The sequence below is a fragment of the Desmodus rotundus genome, chromosome 11 (assembly GCF_022682495.2).
Source record: "Desmodus rotundus isolate HL8 chromosome 11, HLdesRot8A.1, whole genome shotgun sequence".
Classification (NCBI taxonomy): domain Eukaryota; kingdom Metazoa; phylum Chordata; class Mammalia; order Chiroptera; family Phyllostomidae; genus Desmodus; species Desmodus rotundus.
The window spans coordinates 72,264,944-72,285,837 of NC_071397.1; the positions used below are offsets into that span (position 1 = coordinate 72,264,944).

General features: G+C 35.0%; 1 protein-coding gene across 1 annotated transcript in view; it reads right to left on the bottom strand.

The window, feature by feature from the left end:
• Positions 1-20,894, bottom strand: part of TRDN (triadin) — a 306,741-nt gene that overhangs the window by 227,412 nt on the left and 58,435 nt on the right. Inside the window, exons 3-5 of the mRNA XM_053914068.2 lie at positions 19,913-20,077; positions 18,601-18,633; positions 2,694-2,753 (exon numbers count right to left, since the gene is read on the bottom strand). Coding sequence (XP_053770043.1) covers positions 2,694-2,753; positions 18,601-18,633; positions 19,913-20,077 — 258 coding nt within the window. The remainder of the gene's footprint in view (positions 1-2,693; positions 2,754-18,600; positions 18,634-19,912; positions 20,078-20,894) is intronic.

Genomic DNA, 20,894 nt, shown 5'->3' on the forward strand with positions numbered 1-20,894 from the left:
GAATGGCACCTTGGTAATCCAGGAAAAGTTAAATTATGGTTGTAAATTTCTCCTAAGCAAATATATTTTTTCACTGTATTTCTCTATCAACACGGGGTCAAAAATACATACACTATTCTGATCACAAAATACGTTACTGCCTATTTTATGTGGGGGAAAAAACAAGGTTAATTCAAAGATAAACATCGACTAATATGTCAGAGCTTACACCTTAAAGCCAAAATAAGTACTCATTGCCAGGTTATGAATCAAAGGGTTTACTCTTTAGCTTCCTGAAATTGTTCCCCTTTTTCCCTAATGTAAAATATCAAACAAAATAAATAGATGGACAAAATAGGAATAAAAATTACCTTGTCCTCATGAATTAAAATCACTTAGGAAATGTGGATGACTATAAAGAGTACATAATTTCCCCTAATTTTATATGAATAAGAATCAGAATTAAAACAACAATTCTTTGACACTTTAAACATGAATTAGTTAACATATTTATATGAAATTATTTTGAAAATGTGTGTTCCCTGGGATTTGAATTCTTTTGCTTTCTCTATTATAGTAGATGAGTAGAGCATGTAGGTGTAGACTTTCACGGCTTTCCCAATAACTTCATATTCTTAAAACCTTTTAGAATACAATATAAATCCTTTTAAAGAGGAAGAAAAATAATAGAGACAATAGGATGTGATCTAGCTTCTGTCATCACCAAAATTTTTATTTCTCCCTAAAATGCACCAGCATCAGCATAATGGATCTTTTTAAACTCAGATATTTGCTGTATTTTTATAACCATTGCAGACTACTATTTACTTGGATATACTGTGTCTCATCTTTTAAGGGTTCAAAATGCTTTGTTAACAATTTAAATTTCTAATTATCAGTCACATCTGATCATAACTGATATGGAATGTGGCATATATAAACATATTTATCTACATATGTGAATGGTTATAAAACCTCATATTTTTCACTGAACAGCTTGAAAATAAAGGCAGACATTATTCTACCTGGATGAGGAAACTAAGCACCAAAATGAAATCTTTTGTTCATATTCACACAGAAAAATTGTGGAAAAAAGAAACTATCCCTTAAGCCCATTTCAGTGTTGAACAGCTGATGTTCCAGGATGTATATTCAGGTACTAATCTCTAGCCAACCTTTTGAGAAAGTTATTTTAAACCTCAGCCAAATTCATGGTTTTAATTATGCAAGACTCACTAGTTTAATAAACCTGCTCTACAGCCCACTGCTCAAAGTCTTTAACAGCAGAATTCTAATAGAGCCAGGCCCAAAATGGAAATGGTGCCATCTGCATCCCCACATCCGCTCCAGCAGCACTGCTATTAAATTAACAGTATATTCTGCAAAATACAGCAGCAGAGACCCCGTTCATGGGGAACCAGTCGTGTCTGTTTAACCTTCGGCGGACAGAAACACATAGCCAGTTCAGTCATGGCTAGTCAATCTGTACCTAAGAGCTGTGTCCAATTTCCCTGACCAAAGGAATTAAGAACCAAAAAAGGAAAGGGAAAAGGAAGAAGACATTAGTTTCCTAAGTACAAATACAAATAGGTTTCAGTTGAGTAAGCTTCAATGTCCCTGATTGTATACAAATTGACTGACCAATCTGAAATGAATTCAAACATTAGGATTAAAGATACAATGTCTGCAGGATGATTTCAAGTCTTCACAATAGAAAGTACATTAAGTATTTTTTCAAATGACATTTGAAATGTAGATTCACATAGTGGATCTTTGTGGTATAATTTTAGGTTAATTATTACTTCTATTATTTGAAACTTTTCTATTTTGCAACTTTTGATATTTCCTGAAAGTAATTTTGCATTAGCTAGTTTTGACATAATAAATATTAAACAACATTCAATTTTTATCCCAGGAAAATTCTTTCACTTTCTGTGTGTATCACACAATAATAGTAATTATGGGATTTTTATTTTTGCCAGGGCCTGTATAACCAGCCCCCCCAATGGTCAGTTTCACACAAAATCACGTGAAATGGACCATTGGAGAAACCTGAGCATATTTAGAAATATGTTTTGAATGTTTTTTTTTTCCTTTCTATAAGTTTATTTAGAGTTTTATGACTCTACAGGCCAACCCCCAGTCCCCCCAAATAAGATGCTTGCAAGATGAGCAAGACAACGCTGGTCATGAAACACTGCCGTTACTGGACTCAGTTCACCTGAACAGGACATTGATCATCATGCCGTCCCCTCCCATCCACACTGGAGGCGATGTAAGGAAGTTGCAGGGCCTCGGCAGAATGCAGCGATGTAATATAGTTACTGCATTTCCACACCAAAGGTTTTGAAGGTGACGCATGGCATAAAAAATTCAAGGTTAAGATAAATTGAACTCTGATTTATTATTTATCTTATTTTAAAAAAATATTTGCTATTAAGTCAAAAATATGTTTGTGGTACTACATTAGTAAAAATCAGTTGCAAATAACTTAAAGATTTTGAAGTTACTTTGATTCCAATCATGAAAAATCATTTATATATTTATACCTGAAGTTAAATGAGAAGTAAATGTATTTCTTTAAACAGTATCAAAAGTTAAAACAAAACAATATTAAATATGAAAACTTTTTCATATGAATGCATGTATATGTATACATGAACACATATATATCCTAAATAAAAGTAAGAATAAACACAAAATTAAACATTTACCTTTCGTTTGTATTTTCCTTTCAGGCTTCTCCTCTTTTTCACGTTTTTCTTTGCGCATTTCTATGGGAAAGTAGAATTTATATAATTTAAAAAGTCCTTTTGAAAATGTACAAAATATAAACTGTAACTATGACTCAAATTTTATAACTTTACCATGAAGTTTAAATTATATCTAACAAGCTTATGGGTGTTTAAAAGGAAAAGATTTGTTAACATATTGCTATATAAATTACTCATTCATTGAAATAACAAAAAAATTGGTTACCTCAAATTAGAGTTATTTGAAAAAGCTTAAAAACTTACATCAATGGAAATATGTTTTACTGCTTTCAGTGTGAAAATTGATCACATAAATTATAATTATGTTTTATATCAGTTATTTTCAATACAAATTAAGAATTCTTAGTAAGAATGTCACTCAGATTTAGGATGATATGGTTTTTACATATTAAATTAAAATTTTGAGAAATGAACTGTAACTACCTCATAAGAAGTATATCTCAGAAGTAGTGAGTGACTCTGAGCTATACGAGGTCATTCCAGAAAGTATCCAGCCATGTAATATGAAAAATAGAGACAGTTACTGAAGAAGACACAAGATACAAGAACCATTGTACATGGGACAATGATGTCTCAGTCCCTTTCAAAGTGGGCACCTGGGGACCTCGCACAGTTCTCCCAATCACCATTAGCTGCCTACTGTATTTTTTGAATCTCACTGACAGTCTGAAATTTCTTTTATTTCAAAGGTGACTTTAGTTTTGGGAAAAGCCAGAAGTTGCAGGTCACCAAATCTGTGCTATAGCAGGGCTGAGTCACCTGGGTGATGTGATGTTTCACAAAAAAACTCTGCACAAGACAAGATACATGAGCGGGCGCATTGACATGAACCTGCCAATCACCAGTTACCCATAGCTGTGGCCTTCTGAATCACCTGAATAGTTTCCACAGAGGAATGTTCAAGCTTAACACAAAATGTGATGCAAATTCATTGCTCCACTTGCTCAGTCATTTTGAATGCAACAGCCACACAGTACACATGCTCACGCAACTGTGACTACTGTCCCCACTGAATACTTCATAAAAGTTGTCCTTTTCACACATACGCATTCCAGTCCACTCTCTTTGGCTGCCAGGTAATGTCAATGTTGTTATGCGTGATGCAAACTCTTCTCCTTATACTAACAATGGCTGGACCTTTTCTGGACAGACCTTGTATTTAAAATCAGAATTTGGCATTGCATTTAACCAATACTTGTTGCAGGCAGATATGACCCATTTCACAAAATAAGTTAGTTGTTACATTTTTCTAAATATCAGGTTTTAAGAGATATATTTAATTTGCTGCTTGCTTCATTACACATACATAACAAGGTTTGGAAAATGACATTAATTTTGAATTTGCAGTTAATTTGGATAGAAGCAAATTTGAGATTAGAGTTTACAAATATGCTTACTTCCTCTGAGAAGTTACTTAATCTTAAATACCATGGTTTTTCTTAGAAAAATGCTAATGAGGTTTACTCATTTATTTATTTATTACAACTTTATTCCACTGATTATCTGACTTGGTGCTGATTACTGTATACATTTAAAATTCTCCATTTATAAATTTGATTTTGTATTTTTGTAATTTTTCTACAAGTTTACAGTCAAGACTAACCATAAGGAAACCCTGAGTATCTTCAGAAAAGACAATGACTTTCACACACCTGGTAAGGAGGTAATCACCACTGTGAAGATTTCTACCTCATTTTCCCCATTAGTGCATCACCATACTACATGCAGAGCCCTGCTCCACCTTTATCCCATTTCTGACTTTGAGTGTGGCAGTGGAGATACAAGAGAGTTCAGATACTCAATCACATCTCTGAAAAAAAATTCACCAAGGGGCAAGGACATAGGAAACCCCACAGGGAATAGGAAGCTTCCATCTTCCTGGATCTCACAGTATATTTTTATCTCTTCCTTATGCTTCTCCAAATCATACTTCCAAGCAGGGCTTCTAATCGGAACATCACTGACTTCATGGGTTGTGTGAATCATTATTTGGTGTGCACTGGGTCTACGGCATGCATTATGTGCCAGTTTTTAGCAGCATCCCTGGCTCTACCTATTAGATGCCCATAGTCTCATCTCCATCCATGACTATGGAAAATGTCTTTGGACATTGCCAAGTGCCCCTGTAGGGCAATATGATCCCCAAGAATGTGTTCAGGTAGCTCAAAATTAGATAGTTCTTTTGCTTCTCCTATGCTTTGGGGTTCTATAATGTTTCTGTAATTACATAACAAAAACAGTGTTGCACTGTAATCTATCATACAGAGCTTCATGTGTGGAAACTTTTGATCAGCGTTTTAACGAATGTATTCTGTTTGCAAAGGTATAATAAAGTTGCACTTACAGACTATAGGCAGAAAGGCTCGCAACAAACCTGATGACACATGCAGGCACTCCCACACAGAACTCGTATGTTAGAACTGCTCCAGGAATGCGAGACAATGGGGCTACGTACTGTTTGTCACTGGTAGACTTACACTCTCCAAAGCGGAGCCACTAGCACCTGTGCATACAGAGCACGTGATACATGGCTAGTCCGAACTGAGATGTGATGGAAGCGAAAGTACACACTGAATTATGAAGTCTTCGTATAAAGAAAAATGTCAAATATCTCATTAATGATTTTATACTAGTTACATATTGTAGTGATACTAATTTGGATATATTGGGGTGATGGTTTTACTTATCTGTCAACTTGGCTAAATTGCTACCCCAAGTCATTCAAATGAATCTAGGAGTTGCTGTGAAGGTGTTTTGCAGTAGTAATCAAAATCCCTACCACGGGTGTCCAAACTTTTGGCATCTCTGGGCCATACTGGAAGAAGAAGAGTTGTCTTGGGCCACACATTAAATACATTGCAATAGATAATCACCAAAAAAAATTTCATAATATTTTAAGTAAATCTACAATTTTGTGTTGGCCGCATTCATAGCCATCCTGAGCCGCATGCCCCCGGGGGCTGCATGTTGGACACCCCGCCTAACCCATTGATGTTAAATAAGAAAATGATTCTGGATTGTCTGGATGGGGTTGTCAGATTCCACTGATAGGCCATGAAAACAGGCCTGTGAATTCCCAAGGAAAGGGAAGAAATTCTCTGTGGACTTCAGCTTTGGCCCTTGCCCATGAGCTCAGTTTTCCTGTGATTTCCTTTCCTTGGCCAGTCCCCACAATCACATAAGCAAGTTCCTTGTAGTAAATATCTTACTATATAAATATATTGGCATGACTTCCCACTGGTTCTGCTTTTCTGGTTTAGCCCGGATATCCTAACTGGATTAAAATTAATTTTTATTGTTATTTTTTACCTTCTTAGAGTGTCTACTTAAAAATTTTGAATTACGTATGTGGCTCACAATTTACTACTATTGTACAGTGCTGGTCTAGTCCTTACATGTAGGCAAATGATCTTTTTAACATCTTAGGTCGTCCACTAGGTTAAGTATTTTACCAATGAATTGAAAAACTAAACCCAGAATTTTCCCCTGCCAAACCCATCCTGCCTCCTCTCTCCTATTCAGACCAACAAAGGCAGTGGAGAAAATTGGTCCTTTGTATAATTTAGGCCAAAAAAAGCAGTATACTGTCAAAGAATGAGAGTAAGTGGTCTTTGGATATGCTAAGGAAATCAATTTTAAGAGATGATTTCTTACTCCATGTGGAGGTAAATTTGAATACAGAAAAGGGGCAAAATATTGTAAATTAAAATGTTACATGGAATGGTACATTTTTTGTGAGATGAGACCACCTTAAAATGGTCACTTAGAATAATATTTTTTCCGTGAGAAGCAGGGGGTGTGTGTGTATTTGTATTACACAGACATCTGTTGACCACTAAGAAGAGTAAAAGAAACATTATATAAAACACACTGGAGCATCAGATCTGAGTTAGAATCTTCTGCCGAATTCAGGGCTGAAAACATCCTGCCTGGATGATTCTGTCACAGCCCCCTAGCCTATCTTATTCTGGGGAAATCCAGTGCTTGGGCAGTGGTCTATGGCACTAGACACGCTGTGTTGTCCCATGCTGGTGTTCCCTGCTGAGTAGGTGGAAGCTTGCACACCAGAGAAGAGAGGAAAGAAGCCGTAGCCAGCGCTTGCTTGAAGCTCCTTAGCACCGCCTCTTGCATGGGCAGCAGCATCCTGTCAAAGGAAAAGGGCTCTAGGCTGTAACTAGAACTGAAATAAGCAGGGGGGTCCATCCTGGAGGTAACAAAATAAATTAAAGACAAGTCTCATAAAGACTGGGGTCATGAACACCGCACAGGAAGGGCTGGGGAACACTTTACCTCCACCATTTCCCAAATACGTGAAGGGAAGATCCCCTAACGCGGAAAGGAAACCCTGGCATGCTGGTTACACTTTCCAAATCAGTTTTACATACGGAAAAACAAACACAAATAAAACTAAAGGAGAAATAGACTTAAAAATGACAATATATTTCAAAGCATTTATTGTTTCTTCTATGGTAAATGAGTGGACACAACCCAGTTATGTGACTCAGACCAATCTCAAAGATAAAGCCCCGTTTTTATTAGTTTTCTGATTCTGCACTTCAGCCTAACACAAACCAAGATAACCCCAATGCTCTGGGAACATCCACTCAGATTTTTTACAAGTAGAGGTTATAGGTTAAAACACACACACACACACATCTCTACAGCTCAGAATGCACAGAAATACGATGACTTACATGAGCACTGTTTTTGCAGGAACATCATCAACTGATTTTTTCAACTGATGATCACTTAAAAACCATTAACATTTTTATAGAGGCAAGTGTAGACAAACACAGCTAACCCTGTAAAGGCACACACACACCTACATTTCTTTTCACAGAATACAAAAGAAATTCATTTCTGATGATTCCAACTTAAAAATTGTATCTCTCTCTGCATGTTTTATTGCCACATTGCATTTTCTCTGGGGATTGAATTCCATCACTGGTCTCACTGTCCGTGGCTATCCGATGCCTGAAGAATCCAGTGAGCCTCTACACAATGTGCCAGTTCTCTCTCCTTACCCTTCATCCAGGAAATGATGACCATTCAGACACCTGTCTGATGGAGTAACAACATGCTACCAATTTAGGCTTCAGAAGCATATTTTTCTCAGAAGCAGATGATGCCTGATTTGTCACTCCCACTTGCTATGGTCAGCCAAAAATCATTTATATAAGAACATAAAATTAAATTTAGAAGAATTAAGTAAGTCTGTAAAGTAGAAATTTATTGCCCTATGGTTTTCAGCAAACTTCTAAGAAAAATAAAGTTTCTCATGTATATTAGTACAAGCTTCTAGTTATTTAGTAATTTTCATAGACAGATGAATGCTTCTACTTTGTGTAAAATGACAGCAATGTATGATATCATAAAATTGTGTTTAACATCATGACACTCTTAAAAAACAGTTTGCTTGAACATGAACCAATTCTGGACACAGGGACCAAGAAGGTCAAAGCAGTCACTATTTACTTACAAATACGTGTGCTTTGTGGTCAGGTTAGAGTTCAATGCCCCTAGAAATATGTAAGTCTCCGCACCTGATACTGGTTAGAATCACAAGCCATTTTGGTAACAGTAAAGCATAAATATTGTTTTGTGGCTTACAAGGTCCAAGATCCTCTTGGTGGCCTGAATTGGAACTTTTTGATGTAAGGGGGAATTTCCTGGGCTTATAATGAGTGCTGTGTATTCCACGGGAACATACATTACTCAATGGACAAGGGATTTTCAACTAGGGAGACACAAGAATTTTTAAAACATGCAATACCTGACTATTTAGTTGGGGGGCACTGACTTCTTTTCCCTTAAATTGTCAAGTTAAAAAAAAAAAAAAAAGACAACAGCCAACACAACCGTAACCATCCAGTGTGAATGAATCAAAATTATATTTATTTTTTTGTCACATTAGCAAAAAGTATATTTTTTGGTGTGTCTCAGAATTTTGGTAATTAGTTTACATGTGCCAATGAGATGAAAAAGATTGAAAACAGCTGCAGTAGACAAAATTTTTAAAATGTCTCCAAATTAGAAGTGAAGATTTGTTTCATTGCCTTGGTTCTCCTTCATCATCTTCAGGCTATTTAATTCTATCAAAATGTGTTCATCTAAGCTGTATGTCTCCCATGGGACCAACAGCAATCAGGGGCCGACAGATTTTCCCGACACTCTCTGAGCTCAACTTTCATATGTAACTCGTAAGGGAGGCTGTGGGTACTAAAAATGAAACGATCACTAGCAACAGCAATCAAGGAGACTAAAATTAGTGAAATTAGATTGTGCTATATGATTCTTCAAAATAAGTTTATTTCATAGTGAAATCTTTTTGAGTTATTTTGTTATATTACATGCATTTTGCTTATGATAAATAGTTTTTATTTACTTACAACCATAACAAAGTTTATTGGTGAGCAGGCAGATTATAATTGTAAGACTTACATGGACAGTTTAAAGTGTACACTTTTTCTCTAGCAATATGATACACTGTTAATAAATGAAAATTATTATCAATCAAGATTTTAAAATGACAGACTCAAGAAGTTAAAAGGATAATCTCTGTCACCAAGGCAACCATCCTGATTCTTTTTGATGATAACCCAGTTTATTAAATTGTTATGAGGGTTGTGAATTTCAAAGAATGCCTTTTATCATCATGTTTTCTATATATACCTTAGACGCACCAGACAATATAAAATGCCCACTTATACTTTTCCTCATTTCAATGTTAAAAATTCATATTATTTATTCATTTGAACACAGAATCTCTATTTGTAAGATTTTGCCAATTGTGATTAGGATACAAAAGTTTAATTATGATAAATAAGCAAGCAGATATTTTTATCATTTTGGTGGATAAATAAGAAATACTAAGTGGATATATTCTATTGAATACTCACTATCTTAGATAAAATACCAAATGATGTGTAGGTCTTTGTATTTTCCATGATTTTCCAATTATTTTTCTGATATGTGTTGAACAAAAATTTTGAGGAAAGTACACTACTGACCAACTGTGACTGCAGAAAACAAAGAGGAATGTTTTCTCCCCTCAAAGCACCCTGTTTCCTTTGATTCAGAGGGCATACACTTCAAAAATACGGAGGCTAGTTTCCTTGAGGGATATCGAATATGATAAACATAAAAAAGGTTTGGACCTTTGTTTTGTTGGGTTTGATTGCTTGGCAAATTTTATAACATAAGCTAAACTCTTCAAAAAAAATAGTAGTCTCAACACTGCATACTATTAACCTTACAAGCATTTTTAAAATAAATATATCTATTCAATCTCATTTTGCCATTAATTTGATAATGTCAGATTAATCTGTTTTTCCCCTTCAAATTTCATTTTCTCCATTATATCATAAGATGCTATTTCCTACAAGTTCATAATCAGACAGAGGTGGAATGATTTCAAACAGTACCTTTTATAAGATAATCACTGGTGGAGTTTAAGACTGAGTAAGGTTTTGACAGTGTTAGTATTTGTGTTTCATACTGGATGATATGCTAGACAAGATCAATGTGACTGAACATCAGAGTCAGCCGGGGAAATTTTAAAACCTATTCTTGAGCTGCAGTCCAAACTTAATCAATTACCATAGTCTTTCAGAGTGAAGAAACTTTTAGAGCTCTCCAATTTCAATAAGCTCTCAGGTGCTTTTAGAACCACAGTCAGAACTACTGTCTAGACCGATGTTTCTCAAAATTTAATGTGCATTTGAGTCGCCTGGGGATCTTCTTAACATGCAGATTCTGATTCCGTTGGTCTAGATGGAACCCGGTTCTGCATTTCTAAATCACTCTGAAGATGCTAATGTGGCTGTTCCGTGGCACACTCTTTGAGTTGCAGTACAAATCAAAGAGAGTCAAATACATTGATTTTGCTGAAATACTTGAGAAAGGGCAAAGGCTTCTCTCCTGGGTTGCTAGAGGAAGGAAAAAAAAAAAAGGCCTCAAGTGTCAGGTGATAGTGATTGCCACCAGGAGAGGGTAACCTGCCTGAGAATCAAGCAAATGAAGCAGGTGAACAAAGCGAGGTCAGGAACACAGAGAGAGTATATACTAATGACATTATAACAAAACCTGTATCCAGACATCACTGAAGCCAGGTTTACTCTTGTATCTTCCAGTCATTTGAACGAGTAAAGTATGTTTTCCACAAAGCTACTTTGAAATGGATTTTGGTCTTTTGTGAACAAGATAATTCTAATTAAGACATCAGTTGAATCTGATGCACAAGAGTTGAGAACCACTGGTGAGTTTTGTGTTTTGTTTGTTTTTAAATTTATTTTCCAGCAAGATTTTCTAAATGAAAATACCTCATTTGGGATAGGTAACATGTTAAGTCATCCGTATTCAGCCAGCACCTTAGTTTATCATGATTTTGAGAAAGGAAACACAGAGCTGGTGAGAAGAGTCTGGAACACATTAGACTTAACAGCTTTTAATTCATACGCATCTCAATTACTTATCCCATTTTACCTACAGATAAGAATGTAGCCGCACTGAGATTATTCTTGCTCTAACAAGAACTACTTAAAATGGTCAGGCCTGAGCTGACTTGTCTCAGGTAGCCTCTTTATTCCCCTTGAGGCTGGTGCCGAAATTTGATCTCTTGCCTTCTTTGGCCTGTTCCTTCAGTCTCTGGTTTACCCATTATTATCTTCATCATCCTGGTTCTAGTTTTCTTGCCTTGATGGAGACAAGCTCCTCTTAGTAGCACATGGTAACTACAGTTGCCTGACACAGTGGATCCAAAATTCACAACTGCAACTCCTTGGGAAGTGCATCTCTGGATCATTCACCATATCTCCCTTTACCTCTGCCTCATCAGCCCTTTTCTTTTTATTCTTATTTGTTCTATTACAGTTGTCCCAAATTTTGTTCCCTTTTGTCCCCCTCCACCCAGCCCACACCTCTAGCCCACAGTCAATCCCTTCTTCATTGCCCATGTCCATGCATTACTCATTCATGTTCTTTGCCTAGTCCCTTCCCCTTTCTCTCCTCAGTCCTCCCTCCCTCATTCCTGCCTACGCTATCAGTCTGTTCATGTTTTCATCCTCAACCTTGGTCATTCTTGACTCCACCTCCAAGCCCACCTTCTGTTCTCCCTGGGCTATGCTATTCTGTTGCCATTGATCAATATTGGGAAAGACCAGCAGAGGATAAAGTACTGAGTTCATTGCACAGCCTGAGGGCAATATACAACTGAGTGGTTACGAAGCTGAGCTCTGTTCTAGACTTATTTAAGGAGGTCCAAACTAATGTATCTTCTTAAAAATGTTACTAAGACCTACTGTATTTTTGCTGTGTGTAATGCACACTTTTTTGCACAAATTTTTGAGGGAAAAATAAGGATGAACATTATACATGGGTAGTACCTGAAATACCTTGTGTCTGTCCTTGTGTTCTTGTAATTATTTGTTACATAAAATTTCTTGTACCATAATATGTTCAGAAATTAATGCTAAAATATCTTTATAATATAAAAATTATCTAAATATAAATGAATAAAAATAGGATTAAAAAATCAAAACAAAGGATTTTTTTTCCTGAAAGTTTGGGCCAGAAATGTGGGTGTGCATTATACATGGCAAAGTACAGTACCTAGTAACAAATATTCTGAGGCTGTGAATTTTAACAAGTTTAGTCATCTTTCCATTCTTCCTCCCTTACTCACTCACTATAGTTTTTGGACACTTAATATTCGGTGTGGTGTAATCCACTGAAGCTGCCAGCAAAGATGGATGCAGTGAAATCTCTGGCACGTAAACTTATCCATCTATCTTACTCCTGAAGACTCGATGCAATCTTTTCAATGGCCTAATCTGAAAGTCTTGAATATTTATGATGCTCAAATTTCCTGGTTCTTTCTTATTCACCCTGACTGCAAAGAGATATTGTGGATTTCAGTAAAGTGAGAAAAATACACAATGAAAGAACTGAGTTTAAATTTACTGGGCTCTTTTTGACCTGAGAAGCTTTAAGACAATTTTAAAACACAGCTATAAGGAGGATGCAATTTGTTTTGCTCTAAGTAGAGAAGAGACTCTTCTTCCGCCATTGACATGCATCAGGTAAAATCTTACAGAGTATCAGCCTTTGTGTTTGGGTCCTGTTCAAGCTTAATGACAGAGAGTTCCTTATTTCAAAGAGCAAGCATTTAGGAAGCAAGGAAATTCAACATAATGCGGAATGCAAAGGGGTTTCTGGGTCTTTCCTCTAGGGCAATAGATGATTTAACATGTAAAGATATCATGCCCCTAACTGAAGACCTGGTTTTCTCTCCCCCCAAAACTGTGTGCTAGCATCTGAATGACTATAACTATTCTTTCACTTTAAAACCAGATGTCAGAAAACAACGTTATGAAATTAGTTTCTTATTAGGAGACTATTATTGCCTCCTAAACTTACACAGTTCAAAGGACATAAATGCCATAATGATCATTCTTAGACTTGTAGACTTAGGTTTCAGATAAATATATTGATTGTGCCGCACTTGGAAAGGTTAGTACAAAAAATTAAAAAACTATCTACCCAGCAAAGAATTATACTTTATGTGAATGTTTACATTAACTGAAAATTCAGCATTATATTAAGGTAGAATATTGAAAGCAAAATCAGATTCTATTTGTGAGAAATCAGTAATTTTTTTCAAAAAGAAATAGAAAAATACTAAGATGCTTATGCTGAATCGACATTTAACTTTGCTTTAAGAATACTGGATTCTGTGTGTGTAGGTGTGTGTGTTTGGCGAACCTGGTTTTACCTTTGATTTCAAGTGTTTATGAATAATGAAGTAAATTAAAACATTTTTCTGAAAGATAGAGTTTACAGATTTGCAATTCATCTTTATTCAGTTCAGTTTGTCTACGATCACTTCATATAAAGACACCCTCACCATTATCAAATACACAATGTCCAAACTGTTTTATACCTTTACTATATCAACTGCTCATTTATTTTTCAAACTCTCAAACATGATCTTTATAGTACTTTGTACTAAATAAGGGGATTTGTTACTCATTCACAATTATTTTGGCTATAGATTCCCCTGTTACATTGATCCTGATATTAGTAAGAGATAATTAACCTTATTAGCAATACCACATAAAACCTTATTATAATAATTTATTTACTATCTTATTTAACAAATGTTAATCATCAGCCTTTGAGAATATTGTAAGAAAAGATTTATACATTACTTGCCACATAGAAAACACTTAAAAATTTATTGAAAAATACATTGGTTGAAGAGATAAAACATGTCAGTGTCCCTAAGTAGTGATTATCTAAGGATACGTAAGTTGACCATAATGGAATATCTTGGGCCTCTGTGCTTTGTTCTCACTCAGGACCCTAGGGTTATCCAGAAAACAAAGTGTTCATTCTCTATTTTATTTTATTTTGTTTAAGATTTTATTTATTTATTTTTAGAGAGAGCGGAAGGGAGGGAGAAAGAGAGGGAGAGAAACATCGATGTGTGGTTGCCTCTCATGTGGCCCCCATGGGGACCTGGCCTGCAACCCAGGCGTGTGCTCTGACTGAGAATTGAACTGGGACCCTTTGGTTCACAAGGCAGTGCTCGATCCACTGATCTACACCAGCCAGGGCTCATTCTCTATTTTAATAACTTCAACTTTTTCCTTTTGACGATTCCTTAAAACTTTTTAGTAAGCCTAGCATTTCCTTCCATATTTTGAAGATAAATTCTAAAATATTTTATCACGACTTAAAAAGTTGCAAATAATTTACAGACTATTGTAACATTTGACATTTACCAATGAGTAAAGGGTATACAATGCACTGAGTATTTTGTGTAGTAAATATATAGTGAATTGGTTCTAAAAATAGTATATAAGGTAACTTTTGTTAGTATGAGATTCAAAATACTAAACATTTTTTAGCCTCACTTGAGGATATGCTCATCGATTTTAGATAGAGGGGAAGGAAGGGAGAGAGAGGGAGAGAAACATCAATGTCAGAAAGAAACATTGATAGGTTGTCTCTCAATGTGTCCCACTGGGGACAGAACCTGAAACCTAGGCACGTATCCTGAGCTGGAATTGAACCCACAACCTTTGGGTTTATGGGAACACACTCCAACAAACTGAGCCACGTCAGCCAGGGCTAAACATTTTTATATTAAATGAAATATAGTGAAGTTTGAATATAATTAAATTAATTATTTTATAATACAATCACATTAAGTAGGTTTGAAATTAATTTTTGAAAAATACATATTTCATCTGAAATGAATCACAGAAGTGTAGCATCTATGGCTTTATTCATTGCATCTTTAAAAGTTTGGTTGTTTCAGAAAATATCCCAGTAACATTTAAAAGAATCAATATCACTAACCTGCACTCCTTTGGTTGTTTTAAAGTGCTTTCTCCAAAGATACTGCTTAGGAATAAGTATTGAGAATAACTAAAATGAACTGTTTATTTAAAATTTGTAAAAGCCATTTTTACCTTTCATTTCCTATTTCCTATTGATACCCTTTTTGCTTTGCTTATAGTTTTCTCCCTCAAGAACAATGCACTCTTTCATATTATTCACCTAAAAATACGGCAAGGTCATCACATGAAACGTATCACTGCTCTCTGATCAGCCCACTCCAGCGTATGTATGACTTCAGGACAACACTCGCATACCAACACGTTTCTTTAGCAGACGTAAGCAGGACAAGGCAGGAAGGCCCAGTGATAGTTTTGATTGGCATTCTAGCAGTTTGGGGATGGGTGAAGGACATCTCTTAATTTTGAAAGTAGAATTAGTGTTATTATAAACTTAGATATGTCAGACAGATCAAATTTCGGAAAGCATAAAAACGTAATTTGATTCTTTTAGTGCTATCTGCACTTGTGTACCCCTCAGAGAGTGTGGTGTTAACATAATCATGATGCATACCCTCATAGGAAGAATGCTATTCAACAAGATTATTCCAGATAAACAAAGCACGCCCACCATACACAGCACAAAATTGTTCCAGAAAGTGGGCTTTCCAATGGTTATTGGTTATTATAGTTATAAGTTTTAAATATTACATAATAAAAATATAAAATTTTATAATACTTCCGCACCCTGGAACCTTATCATGGAGTGTCTGGTAATAGAATTTAATATTTTAACTTTTTAAATTGTTCAATTACAGTTGTTTCTATTTTCCCCCATTGCTCTCCCCTGCCCTGCCTAGCAACCCCTCCATACAGACCTCCCCCACATTGTCCTTGTCCATGGGTCCTTCATACATCCTTGACTTGACCCTTCCCCATCTTTCCCCTTTGACAATCTTAAACATATATGCAAAAAGAATACAAAGAAACTAGGTACTATAGCTAATACCCTAAAGTTAAGTTATACATACAACAATGTAAGCCACAGAATAGCAGACTCAAAAATTTCATTCATATTGATAATCTACTTAATAATCAACCCCACAACCCTGAGATTATTTCATTATTCCACATCAAATTAGAAATGTAAACTTCACTTATAAATAACTACATAGTTAAATTTTTATTTTGGTAAAAATAGCTATAACTGTACAAATTCAACTAACACTTTAAGTGTACTTAAATAAAATGTCTTATATAGACACAGGGCAGTTGAATAAACAATGCCACGGCCTGAAAATTTAGTTAATATACATGGCTAAAAATTATTCAATATATCTGAATGGGAAAGAATATTAATGAAGACATTGATGAAGAGTAATATAGATGAATAAAGAACAAATGTTCTTAGAGACTATCATTCTAGATTATAAAATAATACTTATTAAATCAGAGTTTTTAAATATGGAAATGTATAAAATAACCCATCATAAAATAGGGATAACTCATCACAAGTCTTCCCCAATAACAATATTAAAATGTTTTACATGCATAATAAGTATTAAAAATATTTTATAAAATACTACATTTTTAAGACTCACATTGCCTCCATGATTCTACAAAAGTTTATAAATAAAAAATTATAACTGTAATGAAATATATTATCTTTAGTCCACTTCAACTAATGTTTATAATTACATAGCTTCTGTACCCCAGGTAGGATACGTAAGATGTTTCCTTAAATGTCCATTTTTCTCATGTGACTTTCTAAATAGTATTATTAAGAAAATATATTCAGATAACTTTCAAATCAACTGTCCTTCTAGTAGTCCTTCAAGAAGACATGAGTATATATGGTTTTAAAAACATATATCCCTTAGAGCATTTTAACTAATGAGTGTTATTGACATTTTAAAAAATAGTATCTTAAATAATTATTTAATAGTTTTTATGTTGATTTGATGAATCAAAGCAATAACTTAAACAATAATTAAACAGCTTTGCAGGAATTTGCAATTTATGTTAATCCTTACATGAAACTTAATTTTAAAATAATTACGCAGAGAAAGTAAAGTCAAGAGAAAAGAATATATATTTTATTAAATGCTTGATACTGACTTATGGAGAATATGGTATTCCAGTAGAATTTAATTTATAAGTGTACCAAAATATTATTTATCTGATTTTTCCTCTTTTGTTTCCACTTGCTGACTAATAACTGATTAGCTTAAATTTTGGTTATGTTTATTCTAGGCACTATTAGTTGGATATCAGATGTAAAAAGACTGTATTTCTGACCTCAAAAACTTGAACTAATGTAGAATCTTTAATCCTGGGTTTGATGGGTAAAGTCTGTCTTGTGTTCTTGAATTCTTATCCTGTGAATCAGGAAACCCACCCTTTCTCCTCTCTATAGCTCCATGAACACTCTTATTTTTGAATGGCTTTGTCACAGCATGTTTCACGGGCTTAGCTCTCTTTGGTTGGACAAATTCGTATTTTCCAAATTAATGTACACTAAGTAGATTTTGCCCCAAATAGTGAGGTGATCATCATCTGTTCAGGTAAGGCTGAAGCTCCAAATTTGGATCCCACTGTTTACATCCACAGTTGTTCTAGGGAAGATAGCGACAGGAGCCAGCAAGATCTCTAGAATAAATGTTTCCAACACATTGCAGCTAAGCACGCACAGCAATAATTAAAACATTTAGTTGTGTTGAGTTTGGCTTATGTGTTGGCATTTTCTTGATCACACAAAATGTACCTCAGGATGGTATCCCTCGCTCCCTGTTGTCCTTTGTAGACACAATTCTTACTCTTGTAAAAATCTCTGCCCTTTTGAGGCTCTTACCCCATAGCTATACAACTTCTTCCTAGCCTGCTCATCTTTTGAATTTATGAACATCCCATTCAATCACTAAGGACCTCCAGCTGGTCCTGCAAGGATTTTCTCTACACCACATCCAAGCACACCCAGGTAACTGTACTTCTGCAGCCTCATATACGATACATACTGACTGAATATGCTTCTGCCTCCAAGATTATTATACTCCACACTATCTCAGCTACTATGTCCCATAGTTATTACCTAAAAATTTTTAAAAATGGAGTAAAAAATAAAAAGAAAAATTTAGAATCAATAAATCTGGCCATGATGAGAATAAAGATCATGGATATCTTCTTCCTGGGCCATTTCCAAGGCTGCAGAATTCATCCCTCATTCCCATGATTCAAACTCACATTGATCTGTACGTAGATAGGTTCACACATCTACTGAAGAAGCCATCAATTAAATAATCAACTGAAAAACAGTGGGGTCAGTTTCATTGAAAGAATCAAGGGTTTCCTTTCCTAACCCTAAATCTTGATCTAATCATGAAATAAATACTCTATATTAAAATATATTAAGGGTAAAACTCACGTAAAATATATTTAAGTCATATTGAAAATCAGTGTTACCAAAAGCGAAGAAAATTTTGCTTTAAAGATGGAAAAAGAAAACCAACCTTTTTTTTTCAAGGGAGGCTCCTCTATTTCTCCTAAACCAAGACAAAAATAGTAAATTAGAAAAACTTGTAGCATTGCATATTGTTTCTCTATTTTTCATTTCTTAAAAACATGTATTAGTTTTTTAAATTTTTTACTGTTGTTCACTTACAGTTGTCCTCATTTCCCCCCATTGCTCTCCCCTGACCCATCCAAATCCCACTCCCAAAGACAATCCCCATACCATTGTCTTTGTTCATGGGTCCTTTGTACCTGTTCCTTGACTTGATCCTTCCCCTTCTTTACCCCATTATCCACCTCCCCCCATCCCTCTGGTCACTGTCAGTTTGTTCTTTATTTTCATGTCTCTGGTTCTTTTTTGCTCATTTGTTTGTTTTGTTGATTGGGTTCCACTCATAGGTGAGATCATATGGTAATTGTCTTTCAATGCCTGGCTTACTTCACTTGTGTCCCAAATTCCAGTGTTTAAATATAAACTTTGTTTATGTATATTTATTAGACATAGTTTTCCTTTCATGTGTTCAATAAAGTTGTGGCAGTGATCCAAATTACCCATTATGCTTCATATATCATGTTAATCCCAGTTCTCTATTGTTCTTCTTCAACTCTCACTGGGGGGGAAGGCAACATAAATTCAGACAAAGTCATAGAAAAGGCTAAGATAATAAGAGCTTTTCTGGTAGTCAAGTCTGAATACATGATGTCTGATGTCTAAAACTGTCCTTAAAAATGTCACTAAAAAGCAGAATCGAAATGTTTTGTTCTTTCATGCCTACTCAATAGTAGTTTATGTATAATTTGAGTTTATTTCTTTTTATTCATTTATATGAACACATACATATATTAGTTGCATTAGTGTGATTTTGGTAGGATTGCTTTCTACTCTTTGAATATGAATATGACTTAAGTATATAAAACATTTATATGTATATTTAATTTTACTGTTATTTTAACTTTTCTAAGGATAAGCTTGAGAAATAGCTACTATTTTCCCCCAAAGAAGCATATGAATGTGTTTCTATTGTAGGTGTGTGGTAGTGCATAATAAAAACCTCTACTACAGTGCTACTGTAATAGTAGCATTCAATTTTGACATCTTTACCATAATGGCAGATAAGCTATACGGTGAAAGCCAAATGAGACCAATTTACTGAGGTTGGCATCCTGTTGGTTTTCTATGAGCACTCAGAAGTCTATTCATTTTGATTGAGACTGACCCAAGTTCTTATTTGTGCTTAAACCTAGCCAATCACTGTAATGTATACCTAATATTGGTCATAGAAATTAGATGTGTCTCTATGCTCTTTGTACCTTTATCAGTGTCCTCGTCCCCATCATCATCTTCTTCTTCATCACCCTCAGACGAGATGATGTCAGACAACAAAGAAAAGAATCCATAGACCCAGTCTGTGGTTTCCTCCACAGCGTGATGTGCAAATTTCAGAGGATCTGAGGCAATCTTGGAGATAGAGCTTGCTGAAAGTAGTTTTAAAAAAAGAAAAATTTATAATTATTTCTATAAAGAAACTAAGAAACACTTTTTCCTGATTTGTTCCTTTGCCTACATAAATGTGTCAATTTTATGGCTTTAAATATCTCTAGGCTGTAATTTTTCTGCTCAGAAATATTGGGTTGGCCAAAAAGTTTGTTAGTTTTTTCCCATATGAAGGCTCTAATCGTACTTAGTTGTCTTTAACTTCATCCAAAACAATTTTGTTAGATTGTATTTTGACATCTGTCATATCAGCATGCATTAAAAAAACCATCAAAATTGGTCATTTTGGTGCAGCCATTTTAATACTGAAAATGGAAGAAGAAAAGCAATATTTTTGGCATATTATGCTTTATTATTTAAAAAAAAGGTTAAAATGCACCTGAAATGCAAAAAAAAAAAAAAAAAAAAGATTTGTGCAGCATGTGGAGAAGGTTCTGTGACTGATCAAACATGTCAAAAGCAGTTTGTAAAATTTCTGGGTACTATTGATATTTTGGCAAAATAATTCTTTGCTCTGGGGCTGTCCTATGCATTGGAAGATGTTTCGCAGCACCCCTGGCCTCTGCCCACTAGAAGCCGATAACAGGAGATAACTGGCATACTGAAAATATCCAAATCAATAAAGTTATTGGTGAAAATGGAAAGTGTGTATTTTAATACTTTGACATTCACCAAAATTTACCAATTTTTATAAGTATTTTTTAAAGCATGCTGATATGACAGTTGTCAAAATACAATCTAACGAAATTGTTTTGAATGAAGCTAAAGACAACTAAGCACTAGTAGAGCCATCGCACA